At 34.1% G+C, this 25965-nt stretch overlaps 1 protein-coding gene across 2 annotated transcripts; it reads left to right on the top strand.

Moving 5' to 3' along the window:
* The first annotated feature begins 580 nt into the window (after window positions 1-580).
* On the top strand, window positions 581-24595 carry LOC106051876 (uncharacterized). Of its 2 annotated transcripts, XM_013207086.2 has the most exons (11): window positions 581-786; window positions 1630-1862; window positions 16280-16404; window positions 16858-17018; window positions 17894-17947; window positions 18538-18676; window positions 20006-20112; window positions 20502-20547; window positions 20671-21339; window positions 22930-23045; window positions 23214-24595. In XM_013207086.2, the coding sequence occupies exons 2-11, from the start codon at window positions 1849-1851 to the stop codon at window positions 23238-23240; spliced, it is 1458 nt and encodes a 485-aa protein (XP_013062540.2). In that variant the 5' UTR covers window positions 581-786; window positions 1630-1848; the 3' UTR covers window positions 23241-24595. The 2 variants fall into 2 exon arrangements, with proteins under 2 accessions (XP_013062540.2, XP_013062539.2); XM_013207085.2 differs by lacking the exons at window positions 581-786; window positions 1630-1862 and adding an exon at window positions 10656-11065.
* The last annotated feature ends 1370 nt before the right edge of the window (window positions 24596-25965 follow it).

Raw genomic sequence — 25965 nt, 5'->3', positions numbered from 1 at the left:
TTTGACCACAGAACCTCTTCAGTTAATAATGTTTAATGAAGACACTGGCCATAATGTTTGTTACTGAGTCTGGGAAACTCGACCATTGGGCTGCTTTGAAAGAAGATCACGAGTCCAGCTAACAAGAGATGGCTGACCCCATGACAAATTCTACGTACGTAGCTTTAACACGGAAAAACAATAGAGCCTCTGGTACTAGACACACATTTCCGCATTCTTTTCAGCCTTTTTTTTTTCCTACAAAAAAAAAATATTCCCCCCCCCCCCCTCATTTTTTTAAATTTTTTTTTAGAAATAATAAGGTAAGAGGGAGGGGGCGGTGGGTTGTGGTATTTGAAACATCTGACAACATCCGTCCTGACCCTTATGTAGCTGTTCAGACCCTTAAGATTCAAATCTTGTTTGGAAACTGAGCCAGTAGAGGGAGGGGGGCGGTGTTGAGGATGGGGTGGGGGGGGGGGAGGTCTACCTGTATCGATTAAGCTGTTGTTTCGCGTTCAGCGCTCCGCCCTAACCCTGCGATACTGTATGACCCACGCTATCAACATAGGGCCCTGGTCCGTCCTCACTGTGTGGCCGGCGTAGTACAATACTAATCAGTGGAAGTGTTTGTGTGTGTGTGTGCTGAATGGTTCAATACTTAGTGGTAGCTTTCACTGTGTATCTTGAGCACAACACATCTCTCGCAGACACAGCTGTTTAGGTCTAATACTGGAAATAACTAATTAGACATTGTTTATAAAGTATTGAATGTAGGAAAACTAAAACAACTTTATTATGACTTTGGTAAATAAAACTTTCCTTATTTCAAATTACTTTTTTTTTCTACATTTTCATTATTACGTTTTTATCATATATTATATATATAATAACTATAAACAGTGTAAATGTATATAGCCTATATTTAAGCTCGTGGTATGATTTCATTAATTTGATTTGATTAGTTTTGATTTCATCATCTTGCTTGATTTACTTAAGTAAATAATTTATGCTTAACAGTAATCAATTTACTTGCAGTAGGCCAACTCGCTCAAGATAAACCGAATTATGAAGTATCTCTTACAATCTAAACATTAACGATCGCTTTTATCTTTTCTTATAATTTAACAGACGTTCCTTCCAAAGACAAGACAATAACGTCTTACGCGTATTCATATGTTAATCTAGCTGTGCATTTTAATAATCAAAGACTTAAAGTCGGCTAAGTCAACTGTTTTCCTGGCTGATTCAGGCACCCTTTTCCATGCCCTTGTGGTAAGAAGCCTTGTCCTAGCATACAATAGGCTATATAGAATAAGATGCCTTTAACTTTGTGTCTGAGTATTTTATAAGATTTTGTATTTGTTGGCTATCGTTCAGTGTTTTATGTATTGTTACTACTTTTACTTTTTAGTCTTCTGTCCTGAAGCAGGCCTAATCTATAAAGTAAATTAAGTTAAAATTTTTGCGGAAAGTATTTTTAAGACTTAGACCTATTATACAGCCTAAATGAGAAGGATAATGAACACGGACGCATGGTTTGATTTCACACATTGACATATTAGTCCCTTACAGGCTAAGATACAGCTTTGAAGTGTTGCTATATATAGCCTATCTACTATGATAAGTGTGTTTTCTTCCCTATTACAGTAGTCATGAATAAGTGGCCTGTGTCGGCGATGGAGTGAGCTCGCGTCAAAACAAACCGTGAGTTCAGACCAGGGTTACCTCTCTTTGTCAACTCAAAGTGTCGGAGATTTGGGACCGTGAGTAATGCACGTGCTAGGACCCGCACGTGCGGCACCAAACAAAGAGGCGCCTATAACACGGAACACATCAATAAGGTGCAGGTGATTGTTTCTCACAAAGATGGAAAAACACAGGTAAGCTGTCTTAGCTTATTCATATTCTAAAAAAGGTCTATATGTAGGCCTATTTTTAGATTTAGGCCTATACATTAATAAGGGCAATCTCTTCGATTCGGAAGAAAAATAATGAGTGCCGTGTTTCATAAGAATACGCTAACCCAGTTGTGACCTAAATATCCTGTCAATTCTAATGCAGACAAAGACGTTGTCCTATTGATGTTTTCATTTTCTGCGCCTGTCTTTGGTAAGGGCTTTCCTTTAGGCCTCAAATTGTTTATGCACTACTTGCAAAAGTCTCCCTCTCCTTCCTGTAAATATTGGTCTGTAACTCCCTTTTTAAACTATGTAATGAAAATATAAAATAAAAGGAATAATGCAGTCTGAAAACGGACAATGCCAGGTGCTTTTCGGCTTTACAAGTTAACGTGAATTTTCATTTATGGCTCTTTTTCAACTTCTATCAATCCATGGAGAAAATAAAACGTTTTGTTCAGAATCGCATTAGTTGGGCGCGTTTTATTAGTAGCACCCGAAAATAGAATACCCGCAATTAGTTTTGTGTAGTCTTATCTTATCTTATATAATACAGACGTTACTTCAAAAAAGAAGATGATTATGTCCTACGCGTCATGCATTTAGTCATGCATATTAACCAATGACCTACATTCTGCCAAGTCACTGGTTTTCCTGGCTAGCTCAGGCAACCCATTCCATGCTCTAATAGCACTAGGGAAGAAGGAGTATTTGTTAAAATTTGTCCTAGCATATTGGACAAAGAATGTGCCTTTATCTTTGTGTCTTTCAGAGTATTTTATTAAATTTTGTTTTTGTATTTGAAGATTATGGTTCAGTGTTTTATGTATAATTGCTACTTTACTTTTGAGTCTTCTGTCCTGAAGGCTTTCTAAATTTAGTGATTTTACTAATGGTGTTACTCTAGTCAAATGTGAATATTCGTTTGTTATGAATCTCACTGCTCTATTTTGTGTTTGTTCCAGTTTCTTAATGTTTTCTTGAGTTGAGGGGTCCCATACGGAGGATGCATATACTATTATTGGCTTAACTCTTGTTACTCTTAACAACTGACATTTTTCTGGGTGGAAAGACATGCTCCAATTTGATTCCCATTTCTGTAATTCATCTAATTCTGTTTGTAAAATATCTGTGTCTTGTGTTGTTTTTATTGTTCTATATATTATGCAATCGTCTGCAAATAATCTGACTTTTGTTCCTGAACTAATGCAATTTGGTAAATCATTTATGTAAATTAAAAATAGTAGGCCTAGTGGACCCAAGACTGTTCCTTGAGGTACACCTGAGTTTACTGTTATCGGTGTTGATTTAGAGCCATTTATTATTACAGTTTGTTCTCTCCCTATCAGAAAATCTTTAATCCACTGATGCAGTGGACCATTAATGCCGAAATATTTTAATTTTTTAAGCAAACTATGGTGGTGAACTTTGTCAAAAGCCTTGGAAAAAATCTAGTAAGATAGCATCTATTTGTTCACTATTTGTAATATTCTTATTCAGCATGCACCATGACTTGCACATAATAAATGCAATTTCAAACATCCAACATTTACTTGATCTAATCATTAGCAGACGGTATAATATAATATCAGCAGACGATATAATATAGACGATGTAGATCTAGATCTAGATTTAAGGCTTGTAGCCTATATGTATCGGGAAACGCACAATTACTGAAGCCACTATGATTAACAATTTGAGTAACATGGGCATTTTTTAAAATCCTCTTCTCATCTTGCAACTTCTTCGTGGAATCTGGAACCTGGGTAGAACGTGGGTGGACGCTCTCGAAAGCGGCTCTAACGATTTACCAAGGAATTTTACTATTGATGAAAATCTTTGGAAAAAAAAATACTAGCTAGTTGGCCACATTGGGAAAACTCTAATATGACCATTATATTTTATCGAAATATTATCTTCTCAAATTAAATTTGGTCTAGACAAGATTAATTGATCTAGAACAGACATAAGCCTACGCCTGCAGGTATTCTCGCATATATATCTATGTATGCCTTATTCAGTAAAGAGTTAAATAAATAAATAAATGTTGAGGAATATTTTGTGCAACGTCTTCTGGTTCTATAGTCCTATCATTAGAATTCTATATAGCCTACTCTGATTGGAGTTATACATTCGCTTAACCAGGACTTTTTTTCGTGGGTTGGGGGAATCGGGGCGTTGCAAAAATATTCCTTTTTTTTTTTTTTTTTTGTAATCTATCATTCATTAGTTACTTAGAGTAAAATAATCGCTCTTACAAAAACATCTTCATCCGATTTCTAGATTAGGAGTTCATTAAAACAACTTTTATTTATGCGTTATTTGTTTAAAAATAATTCTCATTTCTTATTTTAGTACATCCAGTTCCCTCTCGCCTTAAATTACTCTAATTGAGGTCAGGTCAAGAGAGGTGTGTCGTAATGGCTATCTTGAAGGCGTGTCATGCTATGACAAAATCCCAGCATGCATCACGACTGCAGAAGTGTGATGCTAGTAGTAATCTTACCGGCTACTACATTTCCGACTCAAGTTGTTATCTTGCTATACTAGGCCAAAACTGTAATTGGTTGCGCGTATCTAAAAGCCATAGACCTAGATCTGTGTGAATATATAAAGCCTTGCTGAGAGACGTGGTCACAAGGGAGAAACGGAAAGAAGTGATGAAGATAATATTGATTTATTAGAGATGTGCAGTATCGTACTGAGGATTGAATGAATTTATTCAGCTAACGCTATAAATGTCATTTTTATTGCCGCTATGGTGATGTCATTTTATTGACATCAAAAACAGGCCGGGATACGATTAATATAAACAGACTTAGTGTGTAGAGTTGAGTGAAAAAGATACCAAAAAAACAAAAAAAAAACAAACGGGAGATCAAAGTGTTTTGGTGTTATTAGAGTTTAGTATGTCATTATCTGAAAGATTAGGCATTGCTGATTTAAATGCAGTTTGAAATGTGCCTGCATGTTTAAACCATAGACATACGAACTTAAAACAAAATACATTTGTAACCTTTTAGCTATTTTTTAAATTCCTATCAAGATTTACTGCTCCAGAGAGAAATGAAATCCACCGCTGTATAGAAAAATACAAAGAGATAACTGTACGGCAAAATATATTAGCCTATATTTATTTATGCTAAGCCAAAACGAAAACAAAGGATATAAATAGTGCAAAAAAGGCACTCGTCAGAGACAAACTTATTAGGTCAAAGGAAAAGTATTAGTGGAAGGTTATTATTGTAGGGGTTATTATTGTCGGCCTATTATTAGTAAGTTGAAAAGTTAATAAAATAGTAAATCTAATGCTATATATAGTTTTCTATTCTCTAGTCTTTGAGGCGCGGTGGATGAGTGGTAAAGTGCTTGGCTTCCGAACCGAAGTCCCGGGTTTCGAATCCTGGTATTTTTACTTTCGGGATCTTTAGGGCGCCTCTGAGTCCACCCTGCTCTAATAGCCTACCTGACGTTAGTTGTGGAAAAATTAATGCGATTGGTCTTTATGCTGGCCACACGACAACCTCTCTAACCAAAGGGCCACAGAAACAGATGATCATCTGCCCCATTGATTACATTCTCACAAGGTCTGAAAGGGGAAACTTTGCTCATTTTGTTATTCTCTAATATTACGACAACTCCTCAAACATCTTTACTCTAAGATCATTGTTTTGCAACCAACTGCCCATAAAACCTATGAATGATTCATAACATAAATAAACACACGAAAGCATCTTCACATAGGCCTACAAGACTTGTTACCGTCGTTTAGAAAAAAAAAAGTAGGCCTAAACTCTAATTAACAAAATGATTTTATTCCCTCAAATAACCGACTTGACCAGTCGTCTCCCTAGTAAAAGTTGAAAGTTTATGAATCTTACGTTATTATGTATCACTAAATCTGCCAACTATTTGGATGTGTGGACTTTTTCTTGTCCAAAGCTTCTATCAATTCACTCTGCCTGTCAATTCACTCGGTCTGTCTGTCTGTCTGGATTCTTATCACGTTTTATTCTCCCTCGGATCAAGTTGAAATTTTGCACAAAGTATTCAATGCCGAAGACAAAACAACCAAATAGTTTATCAATTAGTGTTAATTAATACATTTTGTTTTATATAGAAAAGGGGAGATAAGCCTTGCAGTGTTGAGAGATATGACAGTGATTGTCCAGTACTTTCCTGCATAAAGCTTTGTTTTGTTTTTTTAAAGTATTTTAAGATATTTTACTAGTATTAGTATTAACTTTGACTGCAATTTATTTTGAGTTCTAACTTTGTATGTCTACGTGTTCTTAACGATTACAGAGCACACACACACCACACACCCACACCCACACAAACGCGTGTGTATTCAACTATAGAGTTTCTCCTACATTATATTAGCCTAAGAAGCGTATTCTTTACCAAATTCATTTGCCATTCATTTTCTGCGTATCGTTTTTCCTGGACTTACGTGTTTGAGATTAAAGTGACCTTATCTGTGACGTAACAGTAACCTAAGCCCTAAACTACCTCCCAGAGCCATTCAGTTAAGTTAGCTTTATGACGCAATTATCCCCGTGAGGCTTATACTCTCCACCCCAGTGTGCTTCGCTCCACAACAATGTCAACGGTTCCCTGGCACAAAGTGGCGTGGAAGTGACAGCCAATAAGATAAGATAAGGCAAGATAAGATAAGATTTGATCCAGTGGTTACTAGTGCGTGCATAACTTGGGTGAGAAGAAAATAAAACAAGCTTGAAGCTTTATTTTTTTTACAAAGCTTATATCAACTCTGTCTACCTGTCTGTATGTCTGGTACGGTACATTTTTGTAGGCCTATAAAACTTAACAAATAGTTTCTAACAAAGTATCAATCTATAAAAAAAAAAACAATTAATTAATGGTAATTTTGGTTGATATTGAGGGAAATAGATTATACAGTATTGATATATATGGCTATAAATATACAGTTCTTCCCTTTAGATAAACTTAGGTGTTTTTTTTTAAGTACTTTATTTTGCTTGTTTTTCAAATAATTACAGTTATATTCCTAACTCACGGATTAGACATAGAAGTAGACATTTTAAAGAGTATTTTTCTAATTCTTTTATACCTTGTTTATGACACAAGAAATAGTTCAAATAATGACGATTCATTTTTAAAAAGCTTATATCAACTCACTCTGTCTGTCTGTCTGGTAAAAAGTGTGTATATCTTATTTCTCCCACACATAATTCGATTAAGCTGAAATTTCGCACAATTATTTCTTCTAACTGACAACACAAGAATCACAAAAAGTTAACTAACTATTGGTAATTATTCATTTTGTTTTGTATCTTGAATAAAGGAAAGAAATCGTACTTGACAGCTCTGGTGGTATAAGTGGAATTAATCCCCTTGAGAAATCTTGAGACCTTATTTAACCTTTTTTATGCATTTAAAAAACGATCATGCAAACATTCACAAAAGATATCCCCCCTTTTTCCCTCCCCCTTTCACAACTGGTCCAGACAAGAGATAGGATCATAGTGCACCGAGAAAGCTAAAAGCTAAACGAAACAATTGGTAAAAGTATTTCTATTGCACAGATTTATATATCTAGGTCGATCATACATATAATTACATGACTGATCCAAACTAATTGATACAATTACACTTTAAATGAGCTTTTGATGTTTTATTAAGAATTTTTTGTTAATGTTTTTCTTGTTTTATTTATTTTTATTAAGCCTCTAAGTTTCTGAGTCATCCCTTGCCTTCAAAAGAGACTCATATCACTCTGTAAAAATAAAAATAAATATATATATATAGGCCTATATATTTGTATGAAAAAAACAACAACAAATGACAGTAGTTAAAAAGGCTCACATTGTATGTATATCTATTGTAAAGTGTAGGCTATGATTGTTATTATTATTTTATAAAACGTACATCAACTCCCACTTCCCATTCTTGGAACACATGATACAAAACAAATTTAACCAATTAGTTAATCAACGAGTCGTAATAAATTAATTTTGTTTTATCTAGAAATGCACTAAGATAATGGGAGATAAGCCTTATGTCGAGAATTAAATAGCTGAAAATTTGAAACAATAAATAAATATAAAACCTTCTTTTTATATACGATTTCATGAGTAGCTCAGTGGCGAACATCTCAACCTTCCATCATCTAGGCTCAACACCTCAAGTAAGAATCAGACTCTAGCAACTTTTTAAAAATAGGTTTTGAAAATGCAGCCTGTAAACTTTTTCTAAGATACCCCCCCCCCCAACCCATCACCCTAACTGTCTCATAAAAGTGATTGGACCATATAGCGCAATGAGCGTGCCATAATCATGAAAGTCGCGCTAAACGAAAACAATTAATAAAAATATTTCCAATCGCACATATTTGTTAACCCTATCATGTTAGTCTAGATCTGTTAAAAATTAAATACATGATTAATTCAAAATATTTGCAATCAATATAAAACATTTTTAACTCTTTCTCTCCGTAATTATTTACCACATTCTGGTGGAATCAACGATGGTATCGTCAGCTAGGAGAGAAAGAGTTAAAGTGCTTTTTTTTTTTATTTTACTTGTTTAAAAAATCATTTTGGCCAGATTTTGTGTAGAATATTTTTTTCTATTTTTATCTCAGCAAACTTAAGCCAGTTTAACCATTAGTTCCATGGTTTAACCAACAACATTATTATGTATTACATAGTGTCCTACTGTCCCATATAAATCACTTCACGTCATGTTGAGAACCTTTACAAAGACAGCTCCCCTCGCCGAAGGGTAAGTGGTCTAGTGTTTCCGCTGTTTACCTGCTCGTGAAAACTAATGAACAACTTCCTCCCCTGCCAAGGTAATCGTATAGCTGGTTATGATGATAACAATATAACAGCTTCGGCCGTGACAACCTGGAGATTGGTCAACCGGTGTGTGTGTATGAGTGTGTGCTGAACATATAAAGTAAACACCAGTCCAGGTTTTATAAATGCACGAACTTTCACACAGTAGAAGAAGTTATAAGGACGCTTGAATTTAATGTAACAGTGCTGAAAAGCAATTATATTTACATAGACTTAAATCATAGCTCAAAACTTTCACTACTTAAACAAGTAACTAGTTTCGTTAAATAGCCTCTGGTTACAAAAAGTCTTTGTTTCATCTCCAATCTTCACTTTATTTATTTATTTTTTAGCTTAATTCCTCTTATTAGAGATGTACAGTATCGTACTGAGGATTGAGCTTATATCAACTCACTCTGTCTGGTAAAAAGTTTGAACACGTTATTTCTTCCACACCTAATCTCGGACCAAGCTGAAATTTTGCACAATTATTTCTTTTACACGCTAACACAAGGATCAGTTGAAAAAATTAACCAATTAGTTAATTAACGATTTGTAAAGAAAGAAATTGTACATGACTGAAGTGGTAGTATACGCTGAATAAATCCCCTTTATAGGTCGCCGCTCTAAATTGTAATAAACAATACATAACTATACAATCTTCTCTCGTCATATGTTTTCACGAGCAGGTTGTCCTCAGGAATCGTGAGCCACGATTTCGAATTCAAGTTGTTGTTTTTGTAAATGCTTTTAAAAACCAATTAGGCAACAGCCACCAGATATCCCACCCCTGCCCTTTTACCAACTGGTCCAGTGATAGGATCATAGCGTAGTGAAATAGTGGTAAACAAAAAGACAATCAGTAAAAATATTATTAATCACACAGATTTATTGTTGTTGGTCTAGATGTATTTCAAATAGAATTAGGCCTACATGAGTGATCCAAACTAATTTATACAGCTACACTTAATTTAAGCTTTTTTTAAAAAGTATTTTTTTGTATTTTGCTTTTTGATTTATCCGGCTTCATGCCGTTTTGTTTGGTGGACACCTACTGCCGATATTGCTTCCAATTCATAATTGTTTATATTATAGATCTTGTAAGTTTTGAGATTTAGAAAAGTAAAAGAAAAGACAAATCTTTTAGATTATTTTACGATCTGGAAATATATATTCATATTTGTTCCCAGTGATCCACAACTTAGGAGGGTATCATACATCTATGACAATAAATAACTGCTTTATATTTTACCAACTAATGCTATTGCAATGATATTAACACTTTCATTACTCAGAAACTGATTTAATTTATATTAACTTCTACTAAACGTTTCTTGATATCCCCCTTTTATTGAAATTATATAATAAATTATCTTTTTATTATGATTTATTTTTCATTTATTAGCTGCTGATTATTGGTCTTTAATGCACTATAATATTTAAAAAAAAACAACACTTAAAACTCTAAAAGATGGGTGCCACTTAAAATTACATCGTTATTCGGTCACCATCAGCTGTGCGTTCTTAGCGAAATGATTAGGCCTCCATGTCGAGCAAAGCCTGTGTGTACACAGTTGTCAAATAACTGGCCTCTTGTGTTGTTATTTTAACCCCTAACAAACGTTTTAAAAATGCAGAATCTTAAGAAATTGGGGGCCGTAGTTTCCTGTGATGTTTCATTTTAAATTTGTCTAGGCCAAAATAGTTCCCATGGTGCATTAGTAGCAGCAGTACAGAACAAATATCGATTAAATTGTAGGCCGAATGATTTAACAGAACGCATTTAGGAATTTCCAAAAGAATTCTCTCTTTGTGTTGAGAATACATTTAGATATAGATCTATATTTATAGTGGAGGGAAATTAAACAGTGACTCACGTTTAGAAGTTATCAATTTTGTTAACTTGTAGTAGAACAATTTTAGTGAGGAGTACGCTGATAATTAAATGTTGCTATTTATACCATGTCCCAAACGTTGCGTAACTTTGTTTCATTATTTTGAAACATTGTCTATAAACTAAATCTAAGTCTAATCAATAGTTGTTTGCATAGGATGTAGGCCTGTAAATCAGTTTCATCTTCAAGTAAAAAAAAAAATAACTTTTCAAGTCATGGATGTGCGTAACCTTACAGAATAAAAGAAAGTTATTTATGTATGAAATGTGTCAATAGTGGGCTGATATGTACAGTATTGTGTAGTATAGCCAACGTGTGTGTGTTTTGATTCTTTCCGAGCTGACAAAACAACACAAGGCTGTATGAGCAATGGTCCCTTGTTGTGAGTTTGTTTAGGTTTTGTTCTTGGTGTAGTTGTGGATTCTTTCAATGTTGTCATGAAGGAAACACTTCTTCTGTACGCTAGGTAAGTAATTATGTATGTGTGTTTACAGATTTGAAACTTTCATTGTTTTTATCTATACTAATGTCTGTTAAAATACTTTGGTCTTTAAACAATTAAAAAGTGTAATTAGACTGCCGAGTTTTAACCTTCCCTTGTGCTTTTGTTTTTGCCACTTTGTGATGTCATATTTTCATTATTCACATTAAACATATTCTATTGTGAATGATCAGAGTGTTGCACCATGGTCATGCCCTAAAGTAAACTTCACTCTTCTGTGTTTACAACATACTAAATATTTTGACATTTAATTTTCGACATGTTGTATAGACAAGACTCTCTAAAGCTTAGATCTACGTTTAAACACCTCATTCTACTCATGCTATGTGTGTACATTTAGTCGGTCTTAAGAATGAGAAATTCTTTTTTCTTTTGGTCCTGTCTCTGTAAATAAAGGTTCCCACCTCTCAAATTTGTACGTTGTTATATAGATGTCATATTTAATTATTCCCTCGATGTTTTGGTTACAACTATTAAGGCCTTGTATACAGGGAGGGGCCCATATATCATTTTTAACTTTGCATAACTTTTACTAGAATGTTAAATATATTGCGCCATAGGGGAGTCATTGTTCCTTACACAGAATGTAGGCCTACTTTGGTACATAGTCCCACGTATACGTATGCTCTAACGATATAATGAAAATGAATAGATTTATTGTAAACAACTTTGACTGAAATCGAAAGTAAAGTTTCGTTGAAAGAGCATTCTTCTTCTAATGAGATAAGATAGACATCGAGATGTATATTTACACTCCATATGTGTCAAAACAAAATGTTTAAACTGTATGATCCGTAGCCGCAATAGTGTGTGAAATATGTTTATAGGCTAAATATTTTTTTTTTAAATCTTTCATCAACAATCTAAAGTTTTTACTGACAACTTAATTTATCGTATAGGCTTATATTTAAACGCTTTCATGAAATGAAATTTGTATTAATGTTGTATATAGTCCTATGTATGAAACTACACCTGTAGGCAAAAGAATTCTCTCTGTGTTGAGAATACATTTAGATATAGTCCAGCTCTGGATTAAAGACATTTGTTTACAAAGCTTATATCAACTCAATCTGTCTTGTTACAAATCTTGCTCACGTTTTATGTTTCCTCTTTCCATCCTTGGAGCCATTTAAAACTTAACACAATTATTCATTGGCAAAACATATTTCGTTACATATAGAAAAGGGAGACAAATCTTGCATCATTGTCGGATACAATACTGATTATAAGGCTGTATCCCTTATAAGCTGCTTTGTTTTTAAAAGTATGTCTTAGATACTGACTTTTAAAAAAAAATATTGCTTAGAGTAGGCCTGCATAGGCTACAATGTCCTTTAGTATACTTAAGATTTCATTTCCAGAAGCTTTAAATAAATATGCTTAAAATCTTGCGAATACATGATAATTCCGATTATATTATTGTGTCTCGGCAGTTCTCAACTCGGGTACAAAGAAATTGATAACGAATTTTTAGGTCCAACCTAAACAGTTCTATCTTTAATTCAGTTACAAAATACAAATAATAAGATAATAATGTAGGCCTACTTTAAACATGCAGAAATCTCTTGCTCACAAAACAAATAAGCCTATTTATTTCGATGTTAGTGGCGAACTGTTTCTACCCTCTCTTTGACATCGTTGTATAGTGTCGGATTCAGTATAAACATTCGTACAGCAACTATTAAGCTTATGAAATGCAGTGGTTTGGTAGGTCTGTATAGCAACTTTTGCGTGAATGTGTTCATTGCGCCGGGACCCATGATCAATACTGACCCTTGAAATAAAAAAAAAATAACAACAAAAAAAATGTGTTGACTGCAAACGTAAGTATTTAAATGTTTAAACTTTTTACACTTGGACCTCATTCACCAATCGTAAACAAACAACATTTACCCACGTGGTTCTCTATCTATACTCTATACAAAATACGCACTCCATAAAGGCTGTCACGTGATAGGCTTACTTTTTTTTTCATTGTTTTATCAATATTATCACGTGGATAAATGTTGTTTGTTTACGATTGGTGAATGAGGTCCATTATGTTAAGCACTCTATGTGTAGGCCTTAGCATGATCATTCTCTACATAGCCAAAAGTAATAAATGCAGATCTGTTTGCATCTGACTTGGCTCGGATGGGGTCGGAATAAGCCATGTTAGCAAATATCCAGTAATTAAGTAGATAGTTACATGTAATTCTCCTTTCAGACATTGCGATCTAGAGGGTAGATGATATAAATTTCATCTGTTTCAGTGGCCCACGGTTAACGAGGGTGTAATGTGGCCAGCTCAACTCAACCGCCTTTACCTTTTCCCAGCTAATGTCAGGTATCACAGCTGGGTGGACTTAGAGGCATCCCGAAATTAAAAAAAATCTCAGTCCCCACCTGGATTCGGAACCCAGGGTTCCCATAGTCAACATTTAGTGCTAAATAATTGATTGACATAGGCTACATATTGTCAATGTTGAACTATCCCGTAATGTACCCTTAAATTAAAAAGAAAAGATCTAATAAAATAGTTAAGATATAAGTCGATAGTCAACCCCTTCATCTGTCCTTTAGTGGTGCAGCATATATGATCTGTTGACCATCTCTTTTCATTCCTCTCAGTACTTTGCCGAGATTAGAATCTCTTTCATTGATAGGCCCTTCAATGGCTTGTTGACGCTTTACCATCGCTTCTGTTGTTTGCTTCTGTTGTTTGTTTGTTTTACATGTTTCGGATCTTCTTTCAGAGTTAAAAATAGTTTACCTACCGCAGGACGACGGGGGATGGGAGCGGGCAGGGTTTAAACCCGTCCAGCTCGCAAACCGGACCACCAGGCAGCTTCTTTCCTCTGATAATGTTCCCTATTAAAATGTCTTTGAACTACAATCATTTCGTGATATGATTTTACATTCATATTTTTTTTGACAATGGTCAAAAGGTCGTCATGGGGCCCAATCACCATTGCCCTCTTTTTTTCTCTCAAGCATTACAAGTTACAGTAGGTTTACGTGTTAGAAATCGTAACCAGAATTAAATATAATGATGCAGTTACTTGTAAAAGTCTTCACTTGCAGCCTAAACACGGAATGAATCGATTCTTTTTAGTCACGTTAAATGAGTTAAACCTTCGAGTTTCCAATGCGGCCTCACTGGCAAGGATACCTTGCTACGCCACTGATGAAATGTACAAGATAAATGTGGGAGGCAACTCTGATATGAATCTGATACGTCGACTAGTCAAATATATTATCTAATTATCTTATAAAATACCGACGTTCCTTCAAAAGAGAAGATAATTACGTCCTAAGTAATGGGTTAATACAATCGTGCATGTACATTAGAGATTAAACACTAATTGGTTTTCCTGTCTGAATCAGGCAACCGGTTAGGCCTACATGCTCTAATGGCACTATGGAAGAAGGAGCACTTGTAAGAATATGACCTAGCATATGGAATCCTTTAAGTTCATATTGTCCGCCTTAGCTGACACAGAAGAGAGCACGAGGTTGCATGTGGGCTCAGAACGAGGCAGCTGGAGGTCACTCACAAAGACCGCAGGATACACATTGGAAACCTAAAGAAAATCCGCTGCCGAGGACAGACGCAGACGGCGAAAATAAAATCTAAATCGACCACCTACGGACAATGGTTATGGCAGTCCCGTCCATTCTTTTATGTTGTCCTCCCATCACTTTCTCTGTCTGCCTCATCTTCTTGTCCTGGCACTGTTCCCCGAAGAAAGGTCTTTGCGAGCCCCGAAAGTTATTATGTCAGCTTTTTCCTTTTCTTCTTCTTCACTGTGTGCTAGTGCTAGGGTAGGCCTACATTGGAGATTATGTTATTGTTCAGCTTTACAAGAGCTGTCCTCAGTTGTATAATAAAAGCGTCAGAGTTTTCAAGCTTAGAAGTTGGCTACTGTTTTTTGTCGGTCAGGATGAGAATTTGACTCTCTGGCGTACTTGGTTGGTTTGCGAGCGAGGTAGATGTGCTCCCCTTCCTGTTCTGTGCTTGTCAGAGAAATAGCTGGTGGCAATGGACTTTTCTAGTCTTTCACCTTTTGGACATTTAATACGTATGCCAGCTCCTCTGTTTGTGGTTAGGGAACACTGGTTTAGTATCACTATATTGTGGTATTTATTAAATAAACCAGTGTTCCCCAAACTTTTTTCTTAACGGAACATTTTACACATTTTGAGTATTTAGCGGAACACTTATGCTTATTTTTTTTTTAGAGAGATTTATTCCAGTGGTGGGCTGTTACTATAGTTAATTATTCACGTACTCCGTGGAATACCTACTCAGGTCTCGCGGAACACTAGGGTTCCGCGAAACAGTCTGGGAAACATTGAAGTAAACAATTTAAAAAAAAAATAATATACCTTACTGATTTTACAAAATAAATTGATGAGTAGGCCTTTTGGCCTAGCTGTAATGAGATATATATGACCTAATCGATTTTCAACGATTGTTACTAAAATAAGGGGCTACTCAATCAAAAAGTTAATTACCGAAATAGATATTTAATGAGGTGGATAAAGTCGTTGACACATATGAATACGAGGAAAAAAGGAGAGAGCTTATTGGAGATACACGCGAACAACAAAAAGAGGGAGGTCAAACGGAAAACAGTTTTATTGTGTGTGTGTGTGTGTGAGAGAGAGTGTGTGTGATGTTTCATTTGTCAACATTTTCCTTTCATTTGATAATTTTGTTCTTCATAAACATGTTATTGTAGGCTACATTTTAAAATGTAAATGATTTTTTTTCATTACAAAAAATGTGTCACAATTACAACTTGCAGTTGGTCTGAAAGCATGATCTAGAATCTAGATATCTAGATCTATTATGTATCTTATTACTAGTAGCCTAAAGTAGAAATAATAGTAGGCCCTACATAAAACACTGCACCTTGATTATACAAAACCAAAATCTATTAAAATACTCAGAAAGATAAAGGCACATTTCTTGTCCCTTGCTAGGACAAATCCGTACAAATGATCCTTCCATAGTGCTGTTCTAAGCATTGAAGGGTTGCCTGAATCAGCCAGGAAAACCAATCACTTAGTGGGCTTTAAGTCACTGATAAACATGCATAACTAGACTGGCATATGAAAAGGGTAGGACATAATTATCTTCTCTTGAAGAAGCGTCTGTAATCAATAAGGTAACTCTCATTTAATTTCTTTTAGGCATAGTATCAGCTGTCAGTGTTTACAAGACAATGTGTTTTTGGAAAGTTTGATCATTGTGTTAACGCTAGTCTCTGGACTGGCCATCACTGGGAAAAATCTGCTGCTTTTCAACCTAATAACAGGTGAGAAATTTGTCGTTTAGTAATAAGTAATAGAAAAGTCAATGGCCCTTAAGCCTTAAGACATCATACTCCATAGTAAAGGCAATTCATAGTATTAGGACCTCATCAAGGCCAATCACAGTCTTAGGATTTCAGGCATCAATATCATCAAGGCCAATCTCAGTATTAGGACATAGTTCTTTATAAACTTGTATAAATTTAACTCATTAACCCTAAATGTGAAGTTTGTAAATAATGATGAATGTATTTTTCTGTGTTTTTTCCTTCTTTTTTTTTCTCAATGGAATCGCTAAACTAATAGCTTAAAACTACTGATTTGAACATTTTAATGTATAAAATCTGCAAATGCTTTAAATATTCTTTAGGTCAACATAAAGGCTTGAATTTTTTTTTAAGAAAAAAAAACTATAGGCCTATTTGATCATATTCCAAAATTGTAGTTAAATATTTCAGTTCCACAGACAGAAGAAATTACAGATATTACAAATGTGACCTCATTAACTACAAAGATTCCATCTGGTCGACACTTTCATGAAAATGTGGATGTACTGCATTTGTTGGATCAAATTTTCAGATACACAAGTTTTGCTGTTGCAGCACTTTTTGCAGCTGAGGTAAATCTCAATAGAAAATGTTCTTCTTAATTAATCTAAACTCGACAAGGAAGAGTTGATATGAACTTCTATTTCTTTCTCATTTTTTATGTTGGAGTGTTCAGATGACTAGACCAATATATGAGATGAACTGCGCAGTGGTTTCCAAATCAGGGAGTTCTCCATATACCTTTTTTTTCTATTGGGGTGTTTTGGGGCCAGTGTCTTGTGCGGACCTCTTGGTAAAGAGAGCAGTTTTGGAGGACGTGGTCAGCATTCTCTGGTGACACTCCACATGGGCAGACTTCACTGGTTCCAATTTTGAGCTTCCGGTACATATGTTGGCTCATTCTGTTGTGTCTGGTCCTGAGTTGAAAGATTAGACATTGATCTTCTCAGGATAGCTTATAATAGACATCATCTTTCTTGTGATTTGGATGAGAGCTTGTCCAATTCTCATTTATTTTATTTACTATTAGTTTCTTCATTTCTTCTGGATAGAGTGCAATGTTTAATTGTGAGTTTGTTCTCCCACTCTTGGCGAGTGTGTCAGCTTCTCATTTCCTTCTAATTCTTTGATATTAACATTAGAATATGCATTTATTAAAACAAATTATTTTTAATTTAACATTTTATTTTTTAATGTAGTAATAGTGTCTTAAGAGTAACTTATAATTTCAGGTACAACAGCTAATCACCTTTAGACTTGTAATGCTTAAATTTGATTCTTTTTCAGCTATTAGTTGAGAGTCTTAAACAGTTTAAAAACTTGCAAAATATTAACTAGATAAAAATTAAATACAAATTAAATAAAAACATTTACATGTCAAGTTACAATATTAATTACAATCACTATACAATTAGCTTTTTTTTTTTAATTTTAATTTTGTTTTCAGATTTTTATAAAAATTATCACTCTAAGGAAAACATTTTTGACAAAACCTTGGCAGGTGAGTGTTAATAATTTCAATTTTTAGACCCATATTTATTTTCGCCTGTACACTTTTCTTACGTGTTGCCTGTCTACCAAAGGTGGAAGTGTTTCTAGATGATAATTATACTTTGCAAGTCCACTCTTTAAAAAAAAAAACCTTAAGAGTTGGCTAACTTTTCCTGTCTTTTGATATTTGAAATTTTCGTGAAATTTATATTGAGTTTCTTGCATAGTTTTGTATAAAATCCAAATCTCAGGCATAAAACAACATTGGTAGGATTAAAACATTTAAGCCACATGTAACCTTGGCAATTTGCAAGTCTATTTCATGATCATTGTTTCTCTAATAAAGTGTACTGCCAAGATTGGAATATATTTCCACTGCATTTATTTTCTAGCTATTCATTGATATGTTTAATTCATATAAAACTTCACCTGAAGCTGACTACAACAAGACTAGAATATTTCTGGACCAATATCTGTGCATCAGTAGAGAAATTAAAATGTAACAATGCAATAATTACATAGATCTAGGACTTTAAAACCTAGCTGTAAACTCTAAGCAACATTGATTTATATATGAACTGATGTATAAAATACTTGTAGGTGTTTGATGGCCTAGTGGTTGCTGGAGCTTTGGGTGTTGAGATAGCTTTCTATTGTGTAGGTTTCACTGAGCCTGGACTTCAGTCTGTGAAATACGTTGTCATGCTACGCTTATGGAGAATTCCGTTTGTGTGTTCTAGTAAGTATGTTTTGGAACTTTTAGCCCTGTTAGTCATTTGACAATGTCTGAAAAGACCCATAACCATAAATGATGTCCCTATAGTGTGCAAATGATTGTGAAAGAATTTGTTTGTAATAATAATAATAAGGCATCAGTATTATTATATGGAAAATTTCAAATCATTATATATCATATATATAATTGATTAGTGCTATACTTCATAAAATAATATTGGTATAGTGAGTGTTATTGAGCTAGCATATGAAGAGTGTCTGCTCTGAAATTCATGCTGTTCTGGTGTTCAGTCATCTCGATGGTCCCAGGTTAATAACAGCTGCCTGCCATTCCCTGTTGTACTGTAAGATGTTTAGATTAGGAAGTAAATTATCTTCAACTCTGAAGGAACATTTCATACACTGATGGGTCGGCATCAATAGATTCTGGAAGAGCAGGCTACATCGACTTTCTTGGCTCTTACTCAGTCAAAATCTTTGGACCATGTGGTAGTGTTTGCAGTTTTGATGCGGAGACCATGGCAGTCTGTGAAGCTTTAAAAGTCATTGACTCTCAACTCGGCGAGGGACATTTGAGGGTAACACAGATTGTTGTGGTCACTGACTCAAAATCTGTACTACAGGCTTTGCAAAGCCCCGGACCATGGCCCCCCAATATCAACACTGTCATCATGGCATCACATAACATTAAACAATACTATGGCACCCCTGTAATAATGCAGTGGGTACCGAGTCACATAGGTGTGACTGGCAATACCATTGCAGACTCTTTGGCCCACCAGGGAGGGCAAATTCCACCCACTGAACAGGCTGTAAGCTTTCATCAAGCCCTGGCTATAATTCAAAAAACAGAAATGGAAAAGTGGTTTGAGTGCTGGGACAAATCCCAAAAAGCCCTCGGAGTCTGGGAGCGCATAAGGTGCCCTGACCGCACTTCCCCGTGGTGGAGGCTGTCCAGGTCTTAGCAAGCTTTTATAGCACAGTGCTGGACAGGTCATTGTCCTGTTGGCGCATATTTCTCACGGCTATGGCCAAATTTTGATTCACGGTGCCCCCCGCTGCGGGGAAGAAGAGGAAACCGTGCCTCATATTCTGTTTGACTGCTCCATACTTGCTGATCTCCATCTCGACAGGTCTGGGAAACTCAAAATTCTCAACCTGTATGGCGACATTTATGCATTACGCAAGACAGCAAAGTTTCTGTCCAGGGCTTTTGCAAGAGAGGATTTGATGATGAAGGAACATCTGAAATATAAAAGCATTTTACATTTGTCAGAATCTTGTTTTAAAAACAATTATTTGATATTTAATTTAATTATCTCTTTTATTGCAGTTCGCTCACAAGCTTTACAACAAAATCTTGAAGAAGATTTGGAACGTTATAAACTGGATTCTAAAGAAAAGATAAGTCAAATGCAAGATACCATTGCTCAGCAAAATGTAAGTCTAGAATTAAAAGTGATCTAACTAGTTGTTTGCACCACTTTGAAAAGCCATTGAGAGATTCTATTAAATTGAAAAGATTTTATAAACAACAGATATGGCATGTTGAAACAGTTGGCTACAATTGTGCTATTTGTTTTGTTTTTTTATGTGTGCATATATATAAGCTCCTTATCTAACATATAGTTATTTTATAATATAATTGGTTTTAATACATTTAAAAAATATTTTTTCCTCCATCTAAATTAACTAGAATGCAAATATATTTTTATATAATTTTAGTAAAATATATTGATAATTATATATATAAATATATAATAAATATACATAATTATCAATATTTTGCCTGTGAACATTATTTAACTTGTTATATACTTTTATTGTAGGAGCGTATTCAATTTCTTCAGACTATGGTAGAAAAACAAACAAAGAGTAAGCATTTTAAATACTGTTGAATGTGTTTTAAATTTGTTTTATTAAAGACTAAATTTCTGTTAAAGCAATTTTTTTTTTCAATTAGAATTCTTAAATACAATGAATTTTTTTTCTATGCAGAATCAGCCTCCAGCACAAATATTAAAATGAGACATAAAAGCTCAGAAGACACTGATGATGCTAACAAACAGTTACAATATTCTCCTGCTATTAAAAATTCAGCCATTTCCAAAAAAAAACATAAGCAACAATCATCAGAATCATCAGTTTCTGAAGATTTTCAAAGGGAGACTACAGGCACTATAAAAAACAGTCAAGACACAATTTATAACAGGGACAATGCAGAAAGCAATATTGAAAATGATCCATTTCAGTCTGATGAAGCTGTAGTCATGAGGATACCACGTTCAGAGGCATCTTATGACTTAAAGGAAGCAGCAGAGCGGCCAAAGCAAATGCCTTCACGGCCTAGAAAGCGCTGCTCTTCAACTAGTGAGTACATGGAGTATGGCAGCATGAGCTCCCCTGAGCATGAATTTGCTGTCCTAAGTGACAAAACCAAAAGTGACTCAAGGACTTCAATAAGCAATGATGACCTAAGAAGCAGAGGCAGTAATGAAAATATTGGCTTAGACAATCATTCCTACCTTGCATCAGACACTCTGAGTGATGTCAATACTGACTCATTACAGGGTAGAAAAACAAGACAGAATCGTCTGAGTTCCTGCCCAGAGTATGTCTTCACCCAGCGTATGACCATCACAAATGAAGAAAGTAAACTAATTTCAGGTAATATACTAATATTGATGTAAGCTAAGTTTTACATGCAAGTTTCAATCAAGATAATCAGTATCAATTGGGCTAGAGTGGGGCAGGGGGGGCAGTCCTATTTTTATGGAGAAATCATAGTTTGTGAACAAAATTAGTTGAATATCTATATAATATAAGGTACATATTAATGTTTTAACCCATTTGTATATTATGTCGCACACTGACTCTGATCTCAAATTTTATCATTTGTAAATATAAAATGAAAAAGGGTTGTACCAGGTGGTAAGTACATGCAATCGCCTTCTGCCCATTGGACAAACCAATACTTTTTCTTTTTGTACTTTAGTTAAGAAATTACAAAATTAAGTTTTCACTCTACTGCCCTCTCCCCTATCCAGACGAAAACATGACGTTTTAAAACAGAATAGTCAAATATGGCAACATAGTTTATGTAATTGCACACGAATTTATCTTAGTTATTTTAAGAAAGACTTTGTTTTGGAAAATTTAGAATTCATACGAAATTTTTCATTATGAGAGAAACAATTGAGAAGAGTTCTGAACCCAAATATTATTTTCCTAGTCATCTTTTCCCAACCTTTACACAAACTGATATTTTTCTATCGTATAAAAAAATTTTAGACTATAACTCACAATATATACGTGAATCCTAAAAATGCAAAAAAAATTAAAGTAGAATCTTAACATGCTTATTGAACAAAATGTATCACTTACAAATGAACTTTTTTCTTTTCTTTTATTTTTCGAATATTTTTTTTCTGGCGGCTATCCTCAAAGTCTTAATCTAAATCTGTGGGTATCTTATCTTTTCAAGGAAAAAATCGGTTGTATTTGCAATGTAGTAAGGGCCTATAAATTCATATTAGAACATTTTTCAAGAAAACATTATTCAAAAGGTCCTTTTTTTAATAGGATGAATAATGAGCTTTAGATGTTAGGTGAATGTGTTTCTGCAGTAAAGAATGCAAAAAAACGCTTTTGACGTCGGGGCATCACCCCGGACCCCACTGGGGAAGCTTAGAGCACTCCTCCAGACCACCCAGCTGTCAAAAGAAGGGCCTCAAGATGGCTGTTTTTTTTTTTTTTTGTTTTTTCCGGCGGCGATCCTCAAAGCCTTAATCTAAATATTTCGGGTATTTTATCTTTTCAAGGAACAAATTGGTTGTATTTGCAATGTAGTAAGGGCCTGTAAATTCAAATTAGAATATTTTTCAAATAAAACATTTTCAAAAGGACCTTTTTGAATAAGATGAATAATGAGCTTTAGATGTCAAGAGAATGTGTTTGTTCTGTGAAGAATGCAGAAAACGCTTTTGGCATCTGTGGGGGAGCGCTGCAAGCTTCCCCAGACACCCTAGCTGTCAAAAGAAAGGCCTCAACATGGCTTTTTGTGTGTGTGTGTGTTTTTTCGCCAAAGGTTGAGAAACACTGCTTTTTAAAAAATTCTAATACACACACACATAAAGTTCACACTTCAAAGTTCTTGATCTGCTAGTGGTTTGATTGCAGGGGATAAATTGTTAGGTTTATTCTAGGTTGGTTTTACTATAAGCTAAAGAAATTCATAGATAAATTTTATTTATTCAGACGGATCAGTGATAGATGATCCCTCAATGTATGACAACATGGCATTTTCAAGTGAAGAGCAGATTGGTCTTCATATACTTGCAGAATTTGATGGCGTCAAAACTTACTGCAATGAGGTAGCCTTTAATTTTCAATTTAATTTAGTGAACTGAGTATCATCATAAGACAAATAAATATTTTTGTTTTCCTAATACTATATAAGTAGTTTAAGTTAACTTTAGATTTTGTATTTGTTTAGATAAAACAAAGTTACATCAAATTAATACAAAAATATTTTGTCTCAGAATGGAATTCCAATGACATCACTGTAAAAGTCTTGTGTGAACTCCCAAGTGACAACCTGTTGAAATAGTCACATCAGGATATTATTTACTGATGGAGGGTACAAGTGGATGAACCGCTATACATAGGACCATGTTATGTTGTGAATTAGTTAATTTAATATTCAAAGTATTTAGAGGGCATTCACTTGTATGTTATATTTAATTCAATCTTAGATCGTATCAAATGTGTTATTAGTGGGATTTTTATTTATCATATTACAGATACACCTGCATTTTTTTTAGGAAATCTTGTAAGAGTGCTGTAGATTTTACAAAGCAATAACTATTTAAAAATTCTTTTGTGTGCTAATCACTTTTATGTTATCATTTAAAATATTAAACATAATCTAAATAATTTATCTATAATTAAAAAACAAACAAACTATTCTTGGCAGCACTTTTTAAAAAAAAAGTTCCTCTTTCAGACCTTGAGATCTATAGGTGTCAAGGTCGTCTGTTTCTTTGGCCAATGGTTAACGAGCAAGGTGTCATGTGGCCAACACAACGATCAACTGCCTTTACATTACCCAACTAAAGTCAGGTACCCATTTGAGTTGGGTGGGGCGCCCTAAAAATGCAGAAATTCAAATTCTAGTCTTCACAGGGATTCGAACCCAGCACCACAGGTTCAGAAAACCAGTACTTAACCATCTCGCTACATTCACAAGTATTTTACTTCGTTGCATTTTTTTTTCGGATTGTTCAACTAGATCTATTTTCTATTTTGTATGATACTAAAGATAGCTCTGCATGCAGTCTTCTTAATATAAACAGAAATAAAATTGTGTGTCCAACAAAACATACAAAATTGAGATATTATTATTATTGGGAGAAAGGGGGTGCATAGGTTTTAGTTCCAAGCTTTAGATGTTTTGGATCTAGATCTTCAAATTTTAGAAATACATTTCATTATTTTGATTCTGTACTGAATATTGTCTAATAGCATTAAATTATTCATGATGCAATTGTCATGCACCTGGCACATTGTAACTTACAACTGACATGAGATTTATATCATGTACCTGGCACATAATAACTTAGAACTGACTTAAGACTTCTATCAAGCTCCTGGCACATAATAACTTAGAGACTGACATGAGACTTGTATCATTTTCACACCTGGTACAAAGTAACTTAGTCATAACATGTTATTATTCTGCCAAGAATGATGTGAGACATTTATCAAGTTCAAGCCTGGCACATATAGTCCTAGACATCACTTCAATAGGAATGAAGTGTTCATAATTTATTTATTACGTTGGAACATGCATAAATATGTAAAATTTTCAGGACTTGCTGTCTTTTTTCATAGTTATGCTAACAATGTGTTCTATACCAAATTTTTTTTTAAAACAAATATATGACTGTCTTTTTCTTTTTCAAGATGTTTGTATTGTAAACAATAAATACTGATGCTTCTTGTAAAATTTTCAGCCATAACAACCTTCATTGCTATTGTCTTTTAATTAGGCTTTTTGTATATCATACATTTTTTAAAAATTGTTCTCTAAGTTGAGGGACAACTAGATCTAGTTCTTTAATGACAAAATTTCAATTGTGAAAGTCTAAGTTTGAAGAGTTTCAAATGTTGTTGCTTTTTAACACGTTTCTGTTTAATGAGATAACCATTTATTCCATACAGAAAACAAAATGAGCAGTTTAATATGTTATTACTAAGCGATCAGCATATTTTTTTGGTCCAACAGGTCATAACAAAACAACAGAGGTAAAAATATTTCAAAGTCTTGTTGATTGTATTTTTTTTTAATTACATGTACAGAACATCATAAACTTTGTAGGACTTTTAACTGCTTTTCTCTAGTTATGTAATCTTCAAAAACTGTCTTTAAAGTGGATGAGGCATCACTAGTGATCTCCAGATGTCATTCCTGTTTGCTATCATAGTTTGTGCCTATAGCTGATTAAAGTTTCTCTTTTTCTTGTTTAAACTTAGAGCATGTTCAGACAATGGATGATAAAATTATCAAGTCTGTCTTTTTTTTTTTTTTTTTAAAGAAACATCAATTTTATTGTATGCAAAAGTACTGAAGCATGTAGAATAAAGCTGTTTCAAATTTTATTTTATCTATATATACATATTAATTTTTTTGAAAACTTCACATAATTGATAATTTGGGGCAAAAAATCTTGGTCCAAATGTGTTCCAATTAAGCTACAACATCGGGTCAAAGAATAATTTAACTTGATTTTAACTTTCATAGTGGCACCCTCTAATATTAAAAATACAATTAAATTGCAACTTCAACGCTGAGTAAATCTATAATTTTATCTCAGGGAACTTTTTGAAAAAAAGCTTTCATTAATATCAAAGGGTAGTTATGATTAAGATGAATGATATAAAATCATCAGTGTCAAGATTTTTGGCTATATTTAGGTGCCTGTGTATACTAACCAAGCTATTTTGAAGCAACCACTAGATTGATATATAAACTATACAGTAGAAACCTTCATTTTACCAGAATGAATGTCTATGAACATGCATTTTACTTGTGTCTTTCATTATTAATGATCAATTTGTGGAATGGAAAAGGTGTATGTTATTTCTGTGATACTGAACCAAATTTCAAAATACATTCCAATATAATATGGCTGTATGATTGTTATATTGCATTTTTACTGTTATGTTAATACATGAACTAACATTCCAAATGAAATGGACGAATAATGTAATGTTATGTGCTTGTAATAATAA

This window comes from Biomphalaria glabrata, chromosome 1 (genome assembly GCF_947242115.1).
Source record: "Biomphalaria glabrata chromosome 1, xgBioGlab47.1, whole genome shotgun sequence".
NCBI classification, from domain to species: Eukaryota; Metazoa; Mollusca; class Gastropoda; family Planorbidae; genus Biomphalaria; species Biomphalaria glabrata.
This window is presented reverse-complemented; position numbering and strand designations above follow the sequence as displayed.

Excerpts from the sequence above, each read along its gene's own strand:
- LOC106051876 (XM_013207085.2), top strand. The coding sequence starts at position 11,037 with ATGAAGGAAACACTTCTTCTGTACGCTAG. Across the intron at positions 20,113-20,501 it reads ATACCATTGCTCAGCAAAAT|GAGCGTATTCAATTTCTTCA; the intron begins GTAAGTCTAGAA and ends CTTTTATTGTAG. Across the intron at positions 21,340-22,929 it reads AGAAAGTAAACTAATTTCAG|ACGGATCAGTGATAGATGAT; the intron begins GTAATATACTAA and ends TTATTTATTCAG.